General features: G+C 46.6%; 1 protein-coding gene across 1 annotated transcript in view; it reads left to right on the plus strand.

Annotated features, from left to right (window-relative positions):
- Positions 1-784: 784 nt before the first annotated feature.
- Positions 785-23,947, plus strand: part of LOC141117108 (melanoma inhibitory activity protein 2-like) — a gene marked incomplete in the record, with an annotated part of 86,209 nt that continues 63,046 nt past the window's right edge. Inside the window, 6 exon segments of the mRNA XM_073609730.1 lie at positions 785-1,084; positions 6,293-6,426; positions 9,765-9,851; positions 10,935-11,073; positions 13,374-14,873; positions 16,982-17,143. Of these exon segments, the coding sequence (XP_073465831.1) occupies positions 970-1,084; positions 6,293-6,426; positions 9,765-9,851; positions 10,935-11,073; positions 13,374-14,873; positions 16,982-17,143 (2,137 nt within the window).

Consider the following 23,947-nt stretch of genomic DNA (forward strand, 5'->3'; position numbering starts at 1 on the left):
AGGAGGGGGGAGATTTTTTTTTTGGGGGGGGGGTTTGTGCTAGTAGGGATAATTGGGGAATATTTGTGCTAGGAGGGGAAATTTGTGGGGGGATATGTGCTACCATGGGGGATTGGGGGAGGGGAATTTGTGTTAGAAGGAATGGGTTTGGATTGAGAGGGAAGGGATATGCGCTTGAGGGGGGGATTTTTCTTTTGGGGGGGGTAGTGCTGGGGGTATATACAGGGGTGGGGATTTGAGCTGGGGGGGGGTAAAGATTGGTGCTGGGAAGGAGGATTTCAGCAGGGGGCAGATTTGTACTGGGGGGAGGGGTGATTTATGCTTGGGGGGTGAGCATGCAGATTAATGCTTGATTTTTTTTTTTTTGAGGGAGGGGATTTTCGGTGACAATAATGCTCATACATCTCGGGGGTGGGGGGGGGGGTTGTAACTTGGTCTCTAGATGACCTTGTCCCAGCACTGGGCACACCTGCCAAAAACCATAGCCGGATCCTGTACCTCCTTGCAAGTTAACCCTACAGCTCCGCCCAGATACAAAACCCAGGCTGCTGATTGGACATTGAAAGACCGGCAGCCTTCCGATGAGGTGATCCCTATTATGTCCTCATTGAAAGCACACTATACGTTCTGTAACCAATTAAAATCCACTTTACTTTGACCCGGGCGCAGTGAGCTGATACAAGGCTGATTGTGATCGATCGCTGTCAGTCACTGCGTGGATTGCTCTTTGCACCGGGCCGATGGTCCACTGACAGGTCTCGGGGGAGGGGGGAGTTAAACATTAACCAGCCCTCTTCCCTGGAGACCTCGCTCAGACATGGAATGGCAGCAACGCGACCGACCAACTTCTCCGCTCCCAGATTTCACTTTCTACCATTTACCTCTATAGGGCAATTTTTATTATTTTTATTTTATTTTTTATGATTTATTGATGATCAATTCTAAAACGGATATCATAGAACATACGGGATGACGCCGTCACGGTTTTATGGAATCTCCTTCTTGATCGGGGTCGTCGCCGTCCAAATCCTTGGCCAAAAAATTCTCTCCGGCAAAAAGCGATGCGGTGACCCCCAGTGTGAAGGTAGGTGCTCGGCCTGCTGCTGATTTTAGTTCTAGTTTGACGTGTTTGCGCTCAGCTGTGTCTCTCCTGCACTGCCTATACATTGATCTGTCTTTACAATAAAGATGTGAAACGCGTTAATAATGGTGATTTTGTATCTTCGCTGCTGGACTACATAGTACTCCTTCTGCCTTATGTTATGGAGATGAGGGGGGGGGGGGTTCTGTAGTCCAGCAGAGGGGGCAGCTCACTCAGGTCTCACCATGCTGCTTGGGATTTCAGTGTAGCATTGTCAGCTGGAAGTTACAAGCTCAGTGGATTTCTGGTAGGATCCTACGGGTATTCTTCTGTACATTGAGGATCAAAGGGTAATATATACAGTATATATCATATAGAATTGCTACATATTGTAATTGAATTAACCACTTGATGCCCGCACTGTAGCTTACATTGCCAGGAGGGCGTCCATGGACGTTCACAACCCTTCACCACGTGATCAGCTGTCAGCCAATGACAGATGATCACATAATGTAAACAGAAGCCGGTTAGCTGACAGCGCGAGGAGAAAAAAATAAAGCCAATTGTCGGCTTCTGTAAAAAGGGACATCAGTCCCACACAGTGCCCATCAGTGCCACCTATCAGTGCCTCATCATCAGTGCCACCTATCAGTGCCTCATCATCAGTGCCGCCTATCAGTGCCACCCATCAGTGCCAGTTATCAGTGCCTCATCATCAGTGCCACCCATCAGTGCCACATATCAGTGCCTCATCAGCAGTGCCGCCTATCAGTGCCCCATCATCAGTGCCACCTATCCGTGCACATCAGTGCCACCTATCAGTGCCAGCCATCAGTGCCACCTATCAGTGCTAGCTATCAATGCCTCATCAGCAGTGCCGCCTATCAGTGCCTCATCATCAGTGCCTCATCATCAGTGCCTCATAATCAGTGCCTCATAATCAGTGCCGCCTATCAGTGCCTCATCACCAGGGCCACCTATCAGTGCCTCATCATCAGTGCCTCATCATCAGTGCCCATCAGTGCCACCTATCAGTGCCTCATCATCAGTGCCTCATCATCAGTGCCGCCTATCAGTGCCTTATAATGAGTGCCACCAATCAGTGCCTCATAATCAGTGCCACCTATCAGTGCCTCATAATCAGTGCCGCCTATCAGTGCCTCATCATCAGTGCCACCTATCAGTGCCTCATCATCAGTGCCTCATAATCAGTGCCTCATCATCAGTGCCTCATCATCAGGGCCACCTATCAGTGCCTCATCATCAGTGCCTCATAATCAGTGTCACCTATCAGTGCCTCATAATCAGTGCCACCTATCAGTGCCTCATCATCAGTGCCACCTATCAGTGCCACCTATCAGTGCCTCATCATCAGTGCCTCATCATCAGTGCCACCTATCAGTGCCTCATAATCAGTGCCACCTATTAGTGCCTCATCATCAGTGCCACCTATCAGTGCCTCATCATCAGTGCCACCTATCAGTGCCTCATCATCAGTGCCTCATCATCAGTGCCTCATAATCAGTGCCGCCTATCAGTGCCTCAACATCAGTGCCACCTATCAGTGCCTCATCATCAGTGCCTCATAATCAGTGCCTCATCATCAGTGCCTCATCATCAGGGCCACCTATCAGTGCCTCATCATCAGTGCCTCATAATCAGTGCCACCTATCAGTGCCTCATCATCAGTGCCTCATAATCAGTGCCGCCTATCAGTGCCTCATCATCAGTGCCTCATAATCAGTGCCTCATCATCAGTGCCTCATAATCAGTGCCTCATAATCAGTGCCTCATCATCAGTGCCTCATAATCAGTGCCTCATAATCAGTGCCTCATAATCAGTGCCTCATCATCAGTGCCTCATAATCAGTGCCGCCTATCAGTGCCTCATCATCAGTGCCACCTATCAGTGCCTCATCATCAGTGCCTCATCATCAGTGCCTCATAATCAGTGCCTCATAATCAGTGCCGCCTATCAGTGCCTCATCATCAGGGCCACCTATCAGTGCCTCATCATCAGTGCCTCATAATCAGTGTCACCTATCAGTGCCTCATCATCAGTGCCACCTATCAGTGCCTCATAATCAGTGCCTCATCATCAGTGCCTCATCATCAGTGCCTCATAATCAGTGCCTCATAATCAGTGCCTCATCATCAGTGCCTCATAATCAGTGCCTCATAATCAGTGCCACCTATCAGTGCCCATCAGTGGTACCTATCAGTGCCGCCTCTCAGTACCCTTCAGGCCCACCTATTAGTGCGCCTCATCAGTGCCACCTATCAGTGCCCATCAATGAAGGAGAAAAATTGCTTATTTACAAAATTTCATAAGAAACCATGAAAACATTTTTTTTCCAAACTTTTTGGTCTTTCTTTGTTTGTTTAGCAAAAAAATAAAAAACCCAGCAGTAATTAAATACCACCAAAAGAAATCTCTATTTGTGTGAATAAAATGATAAACATTTCTTATGAGTACAGTGTAGCATGACCGCGTAATTGTCATTCAAAGTGTGAGAGCGCTGAAATCTAAAAATTGGCCTGGGCAGGAAGGGGGTAAAAGTGCCCGGTATTGAAGGGGTTAAACATGTGGGGGGGGGGGGCTCAAAAATGGTTTTGGCTTCGAAGCGTTAAACTTTGGCGCATAAGCAATACCGATAATCCTTTACTATTTCCTATAGAAGAGAGAAGGATTACCCCCTCCTCCCCCTTCCCGAGAGGGAGGTGAAGATTTGTTTGATCAGTGTCAGGATTCCTTTTCTCAGACTATTTATGGCCCTCTGGAGATTTTTATTGCATGAAGAAAAAAAAATCTCTACAACCTCAAGTCACCGGAGGGCAAAGTTCGAGGGTTTGTTTACCGCCGGCAGCTCTCAGGTAAAACAAGACAGGAGCCGGGTGATTTGTTTTCGTTCACATCTGGGAAAAGCGTGGTGGTGCCAAACCGGGTACAAATTTAACCACCTGATGATCAGCAACATATCCGTACCTAGCCGGACTTTGAGTGGTTATACCGGGACGATGCCCGCAGCCGCAGGCATCATCCCGGCACCATCTTTTAGAGCAGATGGTTGGCTTTCTTGTAAAAGCAATCCTAGCGGCTAATGAGCTGCTGGATTGCTTTTACAAGCGGTGGCCCCGCTCTCAGGCTCGAGACCCGAGCGACCAGACGGTGCTTCTGCCGGCTGACCATAGAGGCAGCGAGAGACTAGAATAGTTCAGATCACCTCTATGGTATAGGAAACTGGAAACGATAAAACAATTCATGACTTCCCCGGATGTAAACGGCGCCGTTTTTTTATTTGGTAAGAATCTGATTACACATTGGGTAAGCATCTGATCATCTGAACACACATCTTGGTATGATCAGATACTTTGAAGGGCAGAGGAGACATCTGGGGTCTAATAGATCCTAAATCTCCCTATAAAGAGTACCTGTCACTGACCATGCTATCACAGTGAATGATTATATTTCCTGTAATAACAATAAAAGTGATAAAACATTTTTTTTAAAGTTACATAGTTACATAGTAGGTGAGGTCGAAAAAAAAAGACACAAGTCCATCAAGTCCAACCTATGTGTGTGATTATATGTCAGTATTACATTGTATATCCCTGTAAGTTGCGGTCATTCAGGTGATTATCTAATAGCTTTTTTAAACAATCGATGCTCCCCGCTGAGACCACCGCCTGTGGAAGGGAATTCCACATCCTTGCCACGCTTACAGTAAAGAACCCTCTACGTAGTTTAAGGTTAAACCTCTTTTCTTCTAATTGTAATGAGTGGCCACGAGTCTTATTAAACTCCCTTCTGCGAAAAAGTTTTCTCCCTATTGTGGGGTCACCAGTACAGTATTTGTAAATTGAAATCATATCCCCTCTCAAGCGTCTCTTCTCCAGAGAGAATAAGTTCAGAGCTCACAACCTTTCCTCATAACTAAGATCCTCCAGACCCTTTATTAGCTTTGTTGCCCTTCTTTGTACTCGCTCCATTTCCAGTACATCCTTCCTGAGGACTGGTGCGCAGAACTGGACAGCATACTCCAGGTGCGGCCGGAAGGACATTGGTGAAAGAAGGACATAAGAAGTCCTGTTTGCAGTTTGTGAGAAGCCATGTGGGGGACACAGCAAACATGTGGAAGAAGGTGATCTGGTCAGATGAGACCAAAATTGAACTTTTTGGCCTAAAAGCAAAACACTATGTGTGGGGGAAAACTAACACTGCACATCACCCTGAACACACCATCCCCACTGTGAAGCATGGTGGTGGCAGCATCATGTTGTGCTTTTCTTCAGCAGGGACAGGGAAGCTGGTCAGAGTTGATGGGAAGTTGGATGGAGCCAAATACAGGACAATCTTAGAGGAAAACCTGTTAGAGTCTGCAAAAGACTTGAGACTGGGGCGGAGGTTCACCTTCCAGCAGGACAACGACCCAAAACATCCAGCCAGAGCTACAATGGAATGGTTTAGATCAAAGCATATTCATGTGTTAGAATGGCCCAGTCACAGTCCAGACCTAAATCACATTGAGAATCTGTGGCAAGACTTGAAAATTGCTGTTCACAGACGCTCTCCATCCAATCTGACAGATCTTGAGATATTTTGCAAAGAAGAATGGGCAGAAATGTCCCTCTCTAGATGGGGTACTAATAACCACTTAGAGACCGGAAGGATTTTCCCCCTCAATGACCAGACCATTTTTTGCTATTCAGCACTGCGTTGCTTTAACTGACAATTGCGCAGTCGTGCGACGCTGTACCCAAACAAAATTGACATCCTTTTTTTTCCACAAATAGAGCTTTCTTTTGGTGGTATTTGATCACCTCTGCGGTTTTTATTTTTTGCGCTATAAACAAAAGAAGAGCGACAATTTAAAAAAAAAACAATATGTTTTACTTTTTGCTATAATAAAAATCCAAAAAATGTCTCCTCTCCCCTGACAGAACAGGGATTTGTGTATTTACACACACAAATCCCCGTTCTGGCTCTCGTGCCCAAGATCGCGCCCACCGTCCACATGCAGCAGGCGCGCGCCTCCGGCGGCTCTTAAAGGGGACAACGCGCCCATACGTTGTTTTGCGGGAACGTGGCACTTTGCCGTCGTATATCAGCGCGAGCCAAGCGGCAAGTGGTTAATTAGCATTAGACATTAAACATACAGGTCCTCTTTACACGCCCATCCATTGTGGTGATGTCAGCTGTTTGATTTTCAGGTCAGATGATGAGAGTTTCGGCAAAGCAAGATTACACCGGACCGGACTGCCGGTTCCTCAGCTTCAAAGCCGGAGAGGAGATCAATGTGTATTATAAACTCGCGGAAGGGAGAGAGGACCTGTGGCAAGGCAGCGTATGTTATTATCATTTTTATTACTATTATTTGTGGTTAAATGTATAAAAATGGCAAATCAAAAAATCGAAAGAAATAAAAAAACAAAGTTGTCACGATCCAAAACTCTCATCCTAAAAAATATCATGATATGGAAACCCATAAAAAATATGTTCCCTCAGACTCCTTTCCATGTGGCCAGGGGCTCTTTTTTTAAAAATTATTATTTCTTTGAATTTTTTGATTCAGTACGATTGTTTTTTCATATATATGATACATTTTGTTATCAGTTAGGTATCATTTCCGTAGAAGACTTTATAGACAGGTTATCTGTCTCCGCAGGACGCAAGACTATTTTCAGAGGAGTTGGAGGTCATTTGTGGGCCCTAGTTCAGTGTTTCAGGGGTGCCATGTGGGTTCCCCCCAAGGTGCCATGAGCACAGCACACAGTTTGCCCTAGATCAGCATTATGAGTTGCCATGGTGCAGGTGGGCCGGCCGCCAGCCCCATAACAACCAAACACACTCTAGGGCAGAATGCCCGCCATCATCCAGTGCTATGGTGTTAGCAGCCAGCCTGCCCCCACTAAGGCAATGCATGGCTCTGATCCAGCATACAGGGCCGGCCACCCCCAACAATCGGGAGAAGAGGGAAGTCTGCTTCCTCCAGACCTCATCCATCCCCTGCCCTCTGCCACACTGCTGAGTCCAAACAATAGGGCTCTGATGTGAGGGGGGTCTGTGTTATGGGGGGGAGCTCTGATGTGATGGTGACCTCTGACGTGATGGGCTGACATGGATGTGTTAGGGAATCTCTAATGTAAAGACGGGACTCTGATGGGATGGGGGGTCTCTGACATGAAGATGGGACTCTGTTATGATGATGGGAGTCTGACATTAAGGGGGGCTCTGATGTGATAGAAGGACTGTGATGTGACCAGTGGCCTTTGATGGGATGTGATGACCTCTGACATGAAGGGGGCTCTGATGTGATGGGAGGCCCTCTGATGTGATGGGGGATCTCTGATGTGAAGGGAGGCCCTCTGATGTGATGCAAGACCTCTGATGTCATGGGGAACCTCTAATATGACAGGTGGACCTATAATGTAATAGGGCCCTCTGACATGAAGGGGAACTCTGATTTAATATGGGAACCTCTGACAAGATGGGTGGGGGGGTCTCTGATATGATGAGGGGACCTCTGAAATGATGGGGGAACCTCTGATGTGACTGAGGACCTCTGATGTGATTGGGGACCTCTGATGTGAAAAGGGGACCTCTGATGTGAAAAGGGGACCTCTGATGTGATGGGGGACCTCTGATGTGATGGTGGACCTGTGATGTGATTGGGGACCTCTCATGTGATTGGGGACCTGTGATGTGATTGGGGACCTCTGATGTGATAGGGGGACCTCTGATGTGATGGGGGACCTCTGATGTGATGGGGGACCTCTGATGTGATGGTGGACCTGTGATGTGATTGGGGACCTCTCATGTGATTGGGGACCTGTGATGTGATTGGGGACCTCTGATGTGATAGGGGGACCTCTGATGTGAAAGGGGGACCTACGATGTGAAAGGGTAACCTCTGAAGTGATGGGAGGTCCCCTTATGTGATTGGGGACTTCTTATGTGATTGGGGACCTCTGATGTGATGGGGGACCTCTAATGTGAAATGGGGACCTATGATGTGATAGGGGCCTCTGACATGAAGGGGACTCTGATTTAATATAGGAACCTCTGATAAGATGGGGGGGGGGGGGGGGCTCTGATGTGATGGTGAGACCTCTCATATGATTTAGGACCTAATGTGATGGGGACCTCTAAAGTGATGGGAGGACCTCTGATGTGATGGGAAAACCTCTGATATGATGGGGACCATTGATGTGATGGGAGGACCTCTGATGTGATGAAGGACCTCTGATGTGATGCAAGACCTCTGATGTCATGGGGAACCTCTAATATGACAGGTGGACCTATAATGTAATAGGGCCCTCTTACATGAAGGGGAACTCTGATTTAATATGGGAACCTCTGACAAGATGGGTGGGGGGTCTCTGATATGATGAGGGGACCTCTGAAATGATGGGGGAACCTCTGATGTGACTGAGGACCTCTGATGTGATTGGGTTCCTCTGATGTGAAAAGGGGACCTCTGATGTGAAAAGGGGACCACTGATGTGATGGGGGACCTCTGATGTGATGGGGGACCTCTGATGTGATGGTGGACCTGTGATGTGATTGGGGACCTCTCATGTGATTGGGGACCTGTGATGTGATTGGGGACCTCTGATGTGATAGGGGGACCTCTAATGTGAAATGGGGACCTATGATGTGATAGGGGCCTCTGACATGAAGGGGACTCTGATTTAATATAGGAACCTCTAATAAGATGGGGGGGGCTCTGATGTGATGGTGAGACCTCTCATATGATTTAGGACCTAATGTGATGGGGACCTCTAAAGTGATGGGAGGACCTCTGATGTGATGGGAAAACCTCTGATATGATGGGGACCATTGATGTGATGGGAGGACCTCTGATGTGATGGAGACCTCTGATGTGATGGGAGGACCTCTGATGTGATGGAGACCTCTGATGTGATGGAAGGACCTCAGATGTGATGGTGGGGCCTCTAATGTGATGGGAGGACCTCAGATGTGATGGTGGGGCCTCTAATGTGATGGGAGGACCTCAGATGTGATGGTGGGGCCTCTAATGTGATGGGAGGACCTCTGATGTGATGGGAGGACCTCTGATGTGATGGGAGGACCTCTGATGGGATGGAGGACCTCTGATGGGATGGAGGACCTTTAATGTGATGGGGGCATCGATGAGATGGAGGACCTCTGATGTGATGGGAGGACCTCTGATGTGATGGAGGACCTCTGATGTGATGGAGGACCTCTGATGTGATGGGGGGGCATCGATGTGATGGGGGGGCCCCTGATGTGATGGGAAAACCTCTGATGTGATGGGAGAACCTCTGATATGATGGGGACCATTGATGTGATGGGAGGACGTCTGATGTGATGGGAGGACCTCAGATGTGATGGGAGGACCTCTGATTTGATGGGAGGACGTCTGATGTGATGGGAGGACCTCAGATGTGATGGGAGGACCTCTGATGGGATGGGAGGACCTCTGATGTGATGGAGGACCTCTGATGGGATGGGAGGACCTCTGATGTGATGGGGGGGGGCATCGATGTGATGCAGGACCTCTGATGTGATATGGGAACCTCTGATATGAATGTTAATTTCAATACTCCTATTTGTAGTAATAATGTTATTCTCAGATGTGTTCTTTCAGGACAAATCTCTTTGGCTGCAGATCTATCAGAAATATTTGCTCTCTTTCAGATAGGGAAAGCATATGGCTTTTTTCCCAGAGATGTGATCACCATAGAAGAAGTCTATCTGTCAGAGGAAGTGGAAGTTCCTGCACAGGTAACGTTTTAAAAAGACAAATGAAAGTGATTGTCATGCAGCACACAAGAGCAATGAATCGGTAAAGAGAACCTGTCTAAGTGACTTTTAGTCCCCATGTAATAAAAAATAAAAAAAATTGAAAAAAAATTTGCACACGGGGCACCTATATCAATTCTACTACCTATATTGCATATCACCAAGCATGCCAAAGTGGGAGCAATAATTATAAGGTAATTATTCACTATTAACTCTAAATTGATGGCCGGGAGGGGCTTTTAAAGTGACATCTATCTATTTTGGGTACCGTCATTTTTGCGATTTCACAGGTGCATGCAATTTTAAGGCTTGAGATGTTTGGTATCAATTTTATCGGTGCAACCTCATATTTTGTATTTTACCAAAAATTGGGTAATATATTGCATCCCTGTGTCCTAAAATTAACTTTAGTGTATATTCTACTGAAAATTTGCACTGGATAAAGTGTTACAATAACCCCTTCACGCCTAAGCCTTTTTCTGACACTTCTTGTACCGGTTTTTTGTATAATGTGAAGGATGATCTTACGCTGAGTAAACAGATACCTAACATGTCATGCTTTAAAATTGCGCACGCTTGTGGAAATGGTGACAAACTATGGTACTTAAAGATTTCCACAGGCGACGCTTTACAAAAAATGTTAACGGTTACCAGTTTAGAGTTACAGAGGAGGTCTAGGGCTAGAATTATTGCTCTCGCTCTAACTATTGCGGCGATACCTCACATGTGTGGTTTGAACACCGTTTACATTTGCAGCGCGACTTACGTAAGCGTTTGCTTCTGCGCGCGAGCTCGGCATGGATGGCATATCACCCCAGTACAACCCCTTGAAGCCGAAGGCCGCATATTTGCGCTACGTTGGTGTCAAGGGTATATCATGCACTGTCACATAAAAAATGGGAACTATGGACATGGTTTCTGCTTTCAGAAAATATATAATATTTAGGGGTGGTGAGAAGAGACTAAAAGGAATCACCAAGAAAGGTCATCAGCCCAGCCATTGATCATAAGAGTGGAGCTTTCAAATAATGTGATTTGATTTCTTTGTGTCTATTTATATCCCAGGAGATCGATTTTGTGTGTTTGGATGGAGGGGATTATGTCTTCGAGAATGAAGACAGCGTTCTTCATAAGTCCAGAGAAAATGGAGAAGACTTCATGGACCATCCAGAAAAGGGAAACAGAGGGAAGACGTCATCAGAAGGTAGATCCCAGTGTCAAAGTCAGTTTAGACATCTGCTGAGGGCGCTCTGAATCACTCCTTTATATAGCTCTGAACCACTCGCCTACTTTCAACCCCTTCCTACCCAGGCCAGTTGTCAGATTTCAGCGCAGTCCCACTTTGAATGACAATTGCACAGTCATTGCAACGCTGTACCCATATGACATTTTTATCATTTGTTTGGGACAGATAGAGCTTTCTTTTGGAGGTATTTAATCACCACTGGGGTTTTTTTTTCTTTTTTTGCTAAACAAATGAAAACAGACCGAAAATTTTGACTAAAAAAAAAGTTTTTCATATAAAATTTTGCAAACAGGTAATTTTTTTCCTCCTTCACTGATGGGCACTGATAGGCTACACTGATAGGCTGCATTGATGGGCACCGATGAGGCGACACTGGTGGGCACTGATGAGGAACCACTGATGGGCACTGATGAGGTGGCACTGGTGGGCACTAATGAGGAACCACTGATGGGCACTGATGATGTGGCACTGGTGGGCACTGATAGGCTGCACTGGTGGGCACTTCTGAGGAAGCACTGATTGGCACTGATAGGCTGCACTGATGGGTACTGATGAGGCGGCACTGGTGGGCACTGATCAGAAAGCACTGATGGGTACTGATAGGCTGCGCTGATGGGCACTGATTAGGCGGCACTGGTGGGCACTGATGAGGCTGCACTGATGGACACTGATAGGCAGCACTAATAGGTGACACTGATGAGGAGGCACCGATGGGCACTGATTGGCAGCACTGATAGGCACTGATTGGCAGCACTGGTGGGCACTGTGACTGCACTGATAATCAGGTCACTGATTATATGCGCCCTGATTATCACTTTAGATGTCCCTTTAACACAAGCTGGTTATCGGCTCTCCTCACTCTGTCAGCGCAAGGAAAAGAATGCCAATAACTGGCTTGTGTTTACTACGTGATCAGCTGTCATTGGACACAGCTGATCACATGGTAAAGGGGCGCTGTGATTGGCCCTTTACCATAGGTGTTTGCAGCCTATTGCATTAGGGTGTGTACCCTAAAGCTCTAACCCAAAAAGCGTGGGGACCGCTATTCTAGATAGGATTCTAGAAGTATAGTGAGAGGAAGAAAAGAGCAGGCTGCCTGGATATTTATGGAACTCCAGCCAATCCCTGGGGAGGTGTGCACAGAAGGTGGTGATAGACCCCATAAATAGTCTGAGACCTGACCAGCAAGTGCAGTGTTCGGAGTCCAGTCCTGCTGGAGGAGACCCCTGTGAGGGGACTCTTACCCCTGGTGCAGAATCCTAGAAGAAGCCTTGAGGAAAACACAGAGGTCCCAGCTAGGCTTTGTTGGGGGGCCTATTTGCAGATCTATGTCCAAGGATCAAGTTGGGTCTGAAAAAGCTCACTGGAGAGAGCCAGGAGGAAGTTGCAAAGAAAAAGAGGGTAGGGTGAGACTTTAAAGGCACCAAAATAGACACAAAATTGTATCAAATGTAGAAAAGTTTATTTATGCATACGGTTTAAAATTGATGTAGGAATAAAAGAACATGAATACAAAGAACATGTTGCGTACAAACAAAAGAAAAATATGCAAAAGGTTCCATTCCTTAAAGGAGCATAGCACCCCAAAGGGGACCCCTACGTGTTTCAACTCGCTGAGTCTTCTTCAGGGGGTTCTTTATTTGAGAGTGCAGTGAATGAATAAATGTATTGATTGGAAGATTATATGCAGACACCAAGATGGTTCCAAAGAGTCCAGAAGCCTGGAGACAATTCAAGAGAAAGTATCTTAATGTAATAATGGATCCTGAAGGTCCGAGTGTTTTTGATAGTCAGTTGTCATAATAGACAACCGATGATTCTGTGGCTAAGTGAGTGGATGACCCAGGTGGTGAAGGAAAGCAAATGTGGGTAAATTTTAACTTTGGAAGGAGTACAGGTGGACAACAGCATAGAGATTCTGTGGGACATTCAGGGTGTGCAGTGCAGTCAGAAATACAGGGCCCTCAAGTTATCCAGTTCTACAGTTTTTGAGGTATCCCATGCTCCCTATCCCAGTTCATCGTTCCCAATAAAAAACCTAAAAAGAACCTTTAAACTGTTTTCTGAGCCAGTGGAAGAATTAAAAAAAAATGCAGTGTGACTGGCTCTGTGTGCTCTAAGGGGGAGATAGACTGCAATGCCCATGGTTCCTAGAGGAGTGCACTACACTTGCTCTATCCAACACAAACAAACTTTTCTTGAAACTCTATAATATAGTGGATAATATTAACTATCTATTTTTCTTTTTTAATTTTCAGGTGGCCTCTCAACTGAGGATTCACAAGACGGCATCAGCCCTAATGAAGAAGTTACAGACAAACCACCTTGGGCTCCATCTGGCATTGCAGGTTGGTTTGGGATGGGAAGTGATAAACAAGACAACACAGCCAAAGCAGAACATGTACATGAAGAAAGCCTTCTGGCAGAACAAATTCCAGAAAATAATGTGGTACAACCCAAAGAGCCTGAGGTCTCTCAGCCAGAAAATTCTGGTTGGTTCGGTGGCCGGCTGAAAAGGCTTCTGCCCTTTGGAGGAAAGAACACACAGAGCGATACGGAAACATTGGAAACATCGAACCAATTTGCAAACGAAGAATTTGTGGTTGAAACAGAGAAAGAAAATACTTTGTCAAATCCTCAGGAGGCTGAGCAAGAAAACCAAGAAACCAAAAACACTGAGGAAGCAAAACCAAAATGGTTCAACTTTGGCATCAAAGATGTATTGAGTTTTGGAGCCAAAAATGAAATAAAGAAAGAAGTCCCTTCCCAAAGTGAAGATGAAATTGGAAGCAACGAGATAGCAAAACAATCGAGTCCTACTCTACGCAACTCTACAGAAAGTGAGACCGGCCATAAAACTGAGACCTCAGTAGTTGACCATTCAACAATGGAAGAGTCAAAGCATGAGAAGGAATTAAACTTCAATACTGGCTTAGAACATTCCACCGTATTAGGTGAAACAGATAAAAGTGGGTCTGATGAGTCCAACATTAGCAATACTGATGGCCTTTTGGAGGTGCTTGACCAACAGGAGTTAATTAAAATACCAGAACAGGAAAACAATAAAAAGTTCCAGGAGAATCCAGAAGATCCAAAGCCTGTTAAGACCACTCATGAGTCAACCAACTGGTTTAAATCCGTTGTGTCAAATGTGATGAATTTAGGGAAGGGTGATAAAGACCAGGTGAAGAGGGAGACAAACCATGGTGTTGACTTATCAATCACGAATCTGGACCCATCAAATGATAAATGTAATTCCATTCCTGGTGAAAAGGGGCCTGCAAGTGAAGGTTTCATTGCAACGAACAATGATCCAGAAATTCATTCAGACAAACTGGTTGACAATGAATTTGAAGAAGCGCTCAAAGAGGAGCTGAATGTCGACCCAGCACGCCCCCTTGAAGATTCTTCAACAAAAGAAAACAAAATCTATTTAGAGAATGATGTTACTTTAAATGTTCCAGAAGTAGATAGTTCAACATCGGAAGGAATAGGAAAATTGTTTCCCAATCTGGACTCAAGAGATGAGCTCTTATTAAAAACCGGTAAAGAACTTAGTATAGGGGCAAATACTGGCTTATCTTCTCTTGAAAAGGTTGACCTTGCTGCAGGATCAGCCAGCCCAGAGGAAGCCCAAGAGATTAAACAAGATGGATCCATCAGTGTTAATGTGGAGACCCTAAGAGCTCATTTTAATTCAGAAGCCACTTTAGGTAAAGTGGAAGAAAACACTAAAAGTAGCCCTGTTCATTCTACAGGTAAAGCTCAAACATTTGTGGGTAGGTGCAGTGCTGCCACAATGAGAATTTATTGAACCTTATTGGTGAAATTAAAGTATAACTAAACCCACATCATAAAAAAAACTATCAATAAATGGTGTATTCCATGCTGTTCATACTCAGTCACTATGAGATTCGTTTTCTGTATTCTGCAAAAAAAACCTGGTTGATCCTGCTACTCTCTATCTCCCCCTTCTGTTCATGTCCCCAATTCAGCTAGGGATTTTGCAGCTGTGGTGCCAACTTTGCACATGCTCAGTTCTCAGTGAGTTACTATGCTGAACATTTTCTCCCTATCACATCTGAGCAGCCCACACAGTGGTAAATGACAGCCCACTCCCTCCCTCCTCCTCCACGCCCACTAACCAGCTAAACCTAATGAGTGCGGAATATTACATGTAGATTGATGGAGGCTTCACCTCCCTCTTATTCTAAGACACAGGCTGGAGGGGGCGTGACACAGCCTGTGACTGGCAGAAATCCGCCCACACCATGTTATTTCCACAAAATAAAAAAGATTTGATTTCAAATATATATTTGTATGACAAGTTAAAACTTAAAAAAAAAATAGTGTTTTTGAACATGTGTCAAGCAGCAGAGGACTAGAAGCTCCTCCTGCTTATGTTTCCCTGCAGACAGGCTGGGAGAGAGCCGGGTCATGTGACAGCTGGATATCGATTAGGAAAAAAGACCCTTAGGTGTTTTTTTTTGTTTTTTGTTTTTCACTAAAATAATTACAGAGCCGTCATCCACATACAGAAACAGGGAGAATGTAAATTACAAGGTGTGTGTTTTTGTGTCACTTTAAAGGAAAAAATCCAAAATATATCAAAAGTAAAAAAGGAAGTACATTTTTGAAAGACACCGTTTGTTGAGAAAAAAAGAAAACATTGAATTGTATTACATTTTTTAAAACACATGAACAATAATTCCATCATTCTTACAAGTCTATTTACACCCACCTGTCCATAGGAATGAATGGACCATCCAATCGGGTGACTGCTATCCTTATCCACCACCAAGCAGTCATTTTGTGTGCTTGATGGTGGATAATAGACATGTGCGATTCGTTTTGTTATGAATTGATATTCAGAGGAAGCTTTCGTTATTTTACTGAATCCAAAATAAATTATAATGAAACTAATTATCCGAATTGGAATTCCAAATAAAAGTGAAATAAGATGATGAATCCTACTTAGGATACTTTAAAAAAAATAGAACAAAACAGAAAATAAAAGAGCAGAACAGAATAGACCTAAACCAAACAGGATAGAAAAGAATAGAATAGAATAAAATAGAATTGAAAATAAAAATATAGAATAGAATAAAACAAACCAGAATTGAAAATAATGTAATAGAATAAAACAGAATAGAATACAATAAAATAGAAATAAAAGACCAACTATGGGGCACTATTCTTCCTACTGACACCAACGAGGGGCCACTATTCCTCCCACTGACACAACTATGGGGCACTATTCTTCCTACTGACACCAACGATGGGCCACTATTCCTTCCAGTGACACCAACGATGGGCCACTATTCCGCCCACTGACACCAACGAGGGGCCACTATTTCTCCCACTGACAGCAACTATGGGGCACTATTCTTCCTACTGACACCAACTATGGGGCACTATTCTTCCTACTGACACCAACTATGGGGCACTATTATTCCTACTGACACCAACAATGGGCCACTATTCCTCCCACTGACACCAACGATGGGTCACAATTCCTCCCACTGACACCAACGAGGGGCCACTATTTCTCCCACTGACAGCAACTATGGGGCACTATTCTTCCTACTGACACCACCTATGGGGCACTGTTATTCCTACTGACACCAACGGGGGGCCACTATTCCTCCCACTGACCCCAAGGATAGGGCACTTTTTCCCCCACTGACACTACGATTGGGCATTATTCCTCCCACTCAAACCAACGTCCGGCCCCCCTAAAGTCTGAAAAACCGTAAACTTTTTTTTAGAAAGTTTGGGGACCCATGTTATAGACTATTTGTTACTATTTTTGCTGTGAAGAATAAACTCTGTAAAGAATAAAAAATTCATCTTTTCTGTGTCATAGAGAAAGTGACTGGCCAATGCCGACCTGAGGAGCAATCAGCCAATGGATACTGTATAGCCCAGCATAAAGCAGGACAGCCCACGAGGAGCACTCAGCCTACAGAGGAGCGTTGTGAGGACATCATACATACAACCTCAGCTTACCCTGCGCTGCCCTCTGCAGGTGAATTCACTAGAATTTTAAAGGGAGAGTACACTACATGTATGTTTTTTATTTCGATATATTATATATAATATTGCAGTGTTCACTGAGAGGCGAAAAAATGGTTAAAAAAAATTTTAAAAATGTAATACCTAAGGATATGTACAAATCAAAAAAAAAACCTGAACATCTCCCCAGAGCACAATAGTGACACTTTACTTCTCTGGTCACTGCAATACCTACCTTCAATCTGGAGCTGCAGTAATGCAGTAATTTCTTTCTACCAGTCATCTGGGGATCTCTCTTAAAGACCCCCTACCAAATACTTGGTGGATCGACTTTGGCAGGTCCCTAAAGAGCAGATCCCAACCTGGTTTTGGCCAGGTGGACTAGAATACCTTATAAACAAATGGCCACTACCCCCACCTATAACTGGCCATTGCAGCAAGGAGCCCTGGAAGGGCCACGTTTGTCAAACAAAACCAAGGAAATTCCCAACTTACCGGCCAGCCTGCGACCAACCGAATTATCCTAATAGTTTGTGTTAAAAACAGGAGTTTGGTCTGCACACATTTACAAATACATGCGTAAGCTGCAGGAAATGTCAGGGCACCCCATTTTCTGCAGTCCTTACTTAAAATTTTGAGAGCCTCCACAGTGGAAGCACATGCATTATAATGGATGGCCAGAGGGCAAGTGGACCAGGGAGAGCACTGGACACCCAACATATAGCACAATGGTAGCAAAGGTGTCCAATGCATCCCCTCACCAGTATTTCAACAGTACAAGCAAATAGCCACTGCCCCCACCTATAACTGGCCATTGCAGCAAGGAGCCCTGGAAGGGCAACCCATGTCAAACAAAACCAATTAAATTTCTAAGCTCAACCAGCCTTGCACCTGGGGGGGGGGGTTCAGGGATTTAGGTCCATAGGTGTGCACACCCTATTGCATTAGGGTGCACCCCAAAGCTCAAACACACATGCGCAGCAGAGCAGTGGACGGTGTCAGTAGAGCAGTGGACGGTGTCAGTAGAGCAGTGGATGGTGTCAGTAGAGCAGTGGATGGTGTCAGTAGAGCAGTGGATGGTGTCAGTAGAGCAGTGGACGGTGTCAGTAGAGCAGTGGATGGTGTCAGTAGGGCAGTGGACGGTGTCAGTAGAGCAGTTGATGGTGTCAGTAGAGCAGGGGCGATGTCAGTAGAGCAGTGGACGGTGTCAGTAGAGCAGTGGACGGTGTCAGTAGAGCAGTGGATGGTGTCAGTAGAGCAGTGGACGGTGTCAGTAGAGCAGTGGATGGTGTCAGTAGAGCAGAGATTGGTGTCAGTAGAGCAGAGATTGGTGTCAGTAGGGCAGTGGATGGTGTCAGTAGAGCAGTGGACGGTGTCAGTAGAGCAGTGGATGGTGTCAGTAGAGCAGAGATTGGTGTCAGTAGAGCAGTGGATGGTGTCAGTAGAGCAGAGATTGGTGTCAGTAGAGCAGTGGATGGTGTCAGTAGAGAAGTGGACTGTGTCAGTAGAGCAGTGGACAGTGTCAGTAGAGCAGAGGACGGTGTCAGTAGAGCAGTGGATGGTGTCAGTAGAGCAGTGGACGGTGTCAGTAGAGCAGTGGATGGTGTCAGTAGAGCAGTGGATGGTGTCAGTAGGGCAGTGGATGGTGTCAGTAGAGCAGAGATTGGTGTCAGTAGAGCAGTGGATGGTGTCAGTAGAGCAGAGATTGGTGTCAGTAGAGCAGTGGAAGGTGTCAGTAGAGAAGTGGACTGTGTCAGTAGAGCAGTGGACAGTGTCAGTAGAGCAGAGGACGGTGTCAGTAGAGCAGTGGATGGTGTCAGTAGAGCAGTGGACGGTGTCAGTAGGGCAGTGGATGGTGTCAGTAGGGCAGTGGATGGTATTAGTAGAGCAGTGGATGGTGTCAGTAGAGCAGCGGATGGTATCAGTAGGGCAGTGGATGGTGTCAGTAGAGCAGTGGAGGGTGTCAGTAGGGCCATGGATGGTGTCAGTGGGGCAGTGGAAGGTGTCAGTAGAGCAGTGGATGGTGTCAGTAGAGCAGAGGACGATGTCAGTAGAGCAGTGGAGGGTGTCAGTAGGGCCATGGATGGTGTCAGTAGGGCAGTGGAAGGTGTCAGTAGGGCAGTGGAGGGTGTCAGTAGAGCAGTGGACGGTGTCAGTAGAGCAGTGGAGGGTGTCAGTAGGGCAGTGGAGGGTGTCAGTAGAGCAGTGGATGGTGTCAGTAGAGCAGCGGATGGTGTCAGTAGGGCAGTGGATGGTGTCAGTAGAGCAGTGGAAGGTGTCAGTAGAGCAGTGGACGGTGTCAGTAGAGCAGCAGATGGTGTCAGTAGAGCAGAGGACGATGTCAGTAGAGCAGTGGAGGGTGTCAGTAGGGCCGTGGATGGTGTCAGTAGAGCAGTGGAGGGTGTCAGTAGAGCAGTGGACGGTGTCAGTAGAGCAGTGGATGGTGTCAGTAGAGCAGTAGATGGTGTCAGTAGAGCAGAGGACGGTGTCAGTAGAGCAGTGGATGGTGTCAGTAGAGCAGCGGATGGTATCAGTAGGGCAGAGAACGGTGTCAGTAGGGCAGTGGATGGTATCAGTAGGGCAGTGGATGGTGTCAGTAGAGCAGTGGATGGTGTCAGTAGGGCAGTGGATGGTATCAGTAGGGCAGAGGACGGTGTCAGTAGAGCAGTGGACGGTGTCAGTAGAGCAGCGGATGGTGTCAGTAGAGCAGTGGAGGGTGTCAGTAGAGCAGCGGATGGTGTCAGTAGGGCAGTGGATGGTGTCAGTAGAGCAGTGGATGGTGTCAGTAGAGCAGTGGACGGTGTCAGTAGAGCAGCAGATGGTGTCAGTAGGGCAGTGGAGGGTGTCAGTAGGGCCATGGATGGTGTCAGTAGAGCAGTGGAGGGTGTCAGTAGAGCAGTGGATGGTAACAGTAGAGCAGTGGAGGGTGTCAGTAGAGCAGTGGACGGTGTCAGTAGAGCAGTGGAGGGTGTCAGTAGGGCAGTGGAGGGTGTCAGTAGAGCAGTGGATGGTGTCAGTAGAGCAGCGGATGGTGTCAGTAGGGCAGTGGAGGGTGTCAGTAGAGCAGTGGATGGTGTCAGTAGAGCAGCAGATGGTGTCAGTAGAGCAGCAGATGGTGTCAGTAGAGCAGTGGAGGGTGTCAGTAGGGTCGTGGATGGTGTCAGTAGAGCAGTGGAGGGTGTCAGTAGGGTCGTGGATGGTGTCAGTAGAGCAGTGGAGGGTGTCAGTAGAGCAGTGGACGGTGTCAGTAGAGCAGTAGACGGTGTCAGTAGAGCAGTAGATGGTGTCAGTAGAGCAGTGGATGGTGTCAGTAGAGCAGAGGACGGTGTCAGTAGAGCAGAGGACGGTGTCAGTAGAGCAGTGGACGGTGTCAGTAGAGCAGTAGACGGTGTCAGTAGAGCAGTAGATGGTGTCAGTAGAGCAGAGGACGGTGTCAGTAGAGCAGTGGACGGTGTCAGTAGAGCAGTGGACGGTGTCAGTAGAGCAGTGGACGGTGTCAGTAGAGCAGTGGAGGGTATCAGTAGGGATGAGACTGGTGTCGGTAGTTTTTTGCTTTTATTACTTTATGTTGTTATTAATTTTTACAATTTTATTTTTTCCTTTAATTATTTTTTACAATATCATTTTTTTTTTACAATTTTTTAGGAGCCCCATTGAGGAGCTTTGGTGAAATAGCAGAGAAAGGGACTGAAGAAAGAAAATCTCCAGTCTCTTTCTCTGTAGCCTCAGCTCCCACTGAGGTAGGGGCGTTCAGCAGGGGAAATCTGCATTGCACAGGATGATTAGGGTGTGCCCACGCACAACCGGCACACCCTGTGTGCACGCCTATGTTTAGGCCCTTCCTCTTCAGAGGTTGGTCCATTACCATACCCGTTTTTTCCATGTGCTGTGATTTCACGGTTCACTTTTTAGTTCACTGGGTTTTGACAAGTACTTCTAGGGCCATAATTCAAAGTTATCTGGATTACAGATTGTGTGACTGGTGGTGATTGTGAGCTGGGGGTGCTTTGTGGACTGATCAGTGCATATTTGTGCAAGAGAGGGCGACTGCAAACAGCCGTTGCAGCAAAAAATTGCGGCTTTACAGTGAAGAGGACTGTCAGTCGCAAGCGTATTTCTGAATGGACAAGAAGGCGTGCAGGAAAAATGGTGCCAGTGGGCCCCCGAGGGGAGGGGCAAGTTGTGACGTGTGTCCCAGGAAAAGGAGCGAAGTTTGGAGCTGCACGGGTAGAGTGCAGAAGTGAGAGAAGGAGAATTGTTCAGAGTGTGGGCAACATGTGGAGTGAGGGCACCAAGATGGCGGCGCACATCCGATTTTCCAGTCACCAGACCATGATGACCACCCAGAGCGATGCCGCTTGAGGGTATCTGGTGGAGCTGCAGGTGGAGTTGCTCACTAATACAACAGTTGGCCCTATGTACCTCACAGCGGTCTGAGCACATTGCAATAGTCTACGGGTGATGGGTGCAGGAAGGTGGCCGCTGATATGGAAGCCTGGAGTCGCTGTGATCACTGTGGGGAGGCAAGAAGTCTGCCCCCCAAGTATCCTCGCTGTGAACTGGGACACCGGCTATTGTACGAAAGTGCCGGAGTTCAGCCACCCAACCCCTATGAGAAGTGAGGCTGGTGGAAGTGGTCCAGCAGATAAATACTGGTGCAACCTTGGGGTTGGCAAGAAGACAATTGGGTATACCCGGGGCAGAAGCGGGATGATCGCCTTGAGGAAGGTGGTGTTATCAGCACCTGAGCACAGTACTATGATGATGCCAGGACTGGAGGAGGCTGCCAAAGAGAGGCCTGCAGCTGCCATCACCCCTATCACCTCTACACAGAAGGATCCAGATACTACAGTCATACAAGGCGAGCCAGTAGGGAGTGACAGTTGGGGGTCGCCAAGTTTGGGGCCAAGTTCGAGTCCCTAGAGGAGGAAGGAGGGGGCTGGGGCTCCTCGGATGCATCAGACACAGCGTGGGAAGGATGCCCAGAGAGTGGCGTCCCCTACAACGCCTGCAGTTCTAAATGTACAGTTACACCTCAGATTGCAGCAAACATAGAAGCGATCTCACAACTGCTGGAATGTGCGCAAAGGCTACCGCTGGACATTGTGTTTTCTTCCTGTTTTAGAGCTACATTGTTGCCCGAAGCACGGTGAAAGTTGCTCCTTTATCTGCTTTCCCGTTCTTCAAGTTTGCGGGGGGGGGAGGGGGGCCCTTTGCTTTTATTCCTGAAGAATGCAGGATTACATTTTATTCTTTACAAACTGAGTAATTGTTCAATACAGGGAGCAACCAACCTGTTGGCAGCTGCCTAAGCAGTTTGTGAAGAAGCATGCCTCCTCTTACGGAGGGGACCCTCCACCTTTATTACTGACTGGCCAGATTTGTTGCCCCCCCCCCAAAAGTGTTTGAACCCTTGCCTACAGAATTGGAGGGTCAACATTCCCTGCCTTTGCTGCCATCACATTTTCACAGCAGGGGATCCTCTACACTCACTAAGGAACTATTACATTGTTCTGGGGAAGTTATCTGTTCTTGACTTGGACTCTGGGCTCGCAGAGACAACAGATTGATAAGAAGGTTCATAGATGAACCAATGCCCCTATCAAAGAAATAGTGCTGTTTGTGCAGGAAACGTAAATAGTATAGATTATACTTACCTATATTTTTTTTTTTAGGATAGTCAGGATGTATCTTTCTGTTTCATTCCAGGGCTCTGGAAGAGAACGATGTGGCAAGACTTGTATCTATTTTTGATCATAAAAAATAGGCCTTGTGACTTACATTGGGGACACGTCATTAATTTGGCCAATAGGTGGCAATGTTGCTGAAGAACAATGTTCATGGACTTTAAAATATTATGTAATGTACTGTTGATTTATTGGAGGGTTATATTTGAGGAGATAATGCTTCAACTTTATGAGGTATTGTTTAAATGCCTTAATAACTCTCTTGCAGGGGAACAACATTGCAGCTTTGCACTATGACTTGTTTTCTAATGCACTAACGTTTTGTGTTTAGACCGCGGTAGGGCTCTACCCAGTTAGGCTAAATATATGTATAGGTTGTAATATTTGGACACCTGGGCGCGATCCTGACATGGGTATCAGTTGTCTACTTAAAGGGGTTGTAAACCCTCTTTTTTGTTTTTTTTTAAATAACAAACATGGTATACTTACCTCCACTGTGCAGTTTGTTTTGCAGAGAGTGGCCCCGATCTATCACTTCTGGGGTCCCCCGGTGGCACTGGTAGCTCCTCCCTGCATCGGGTGTCCATGTTGGAGAAGCGCTCTCCTTGGTGGACACCCGTGGAGGCCCGCTCCCGAGTTCTGCTTTTGCGTGTATTCACACACAAAGCAGGACTCGGCCCCGCCCCCCCCAGCGCCCGCCAATGGCTGCACTGCTATAAATCTATCCAATCAGGACCCAAGACACCAGCTAGAGTTGGTGTGCTCATTCCCGGCCGGAGGAAGACAGCGTTCAGGTAAGTAAACCGGGGGGGGGGGGGGCTGGAGGGCTGCAGCACTACAGAAGGTTTTTCACCTTAATGCACAAAATGCAAAACCATGAGGGTTTACAACCCCTTTAATGAATAGACTTTGCATTTATTTGTGGTACTTTTTTGTACTGTGATCCACATTATTTTCTGCTTACCATATGGAATGCCAAACGTAAATGTTGTCCTGTTTACTTCCTATTCCCTTCCTCGTTATCGTGGGATAACCCGCTCTTGGTAACAAGAGCATTTTTTTGTATGACTTATGGGGACAGGGCCCTTTTTTGGCGGGGGTTGGATGTAGCACCCACCAAAATAGGTTTC

The sequence above is a fragment of the Aquarana catesbeiana genome, linkage group LG13, assembly GCF_042186555.1.
Source record: "Aquarana catesbeiana isolate 2022-GZ linkage group LG13, ASM4218655v1, whole genome shotgun sequence".
Taxonomy (NCBI): Eukaryota; Metazoa; Chordata; class Amphibia; order Anura; family Ranidae; genus Aquarana; species Aquarana catesbeiana.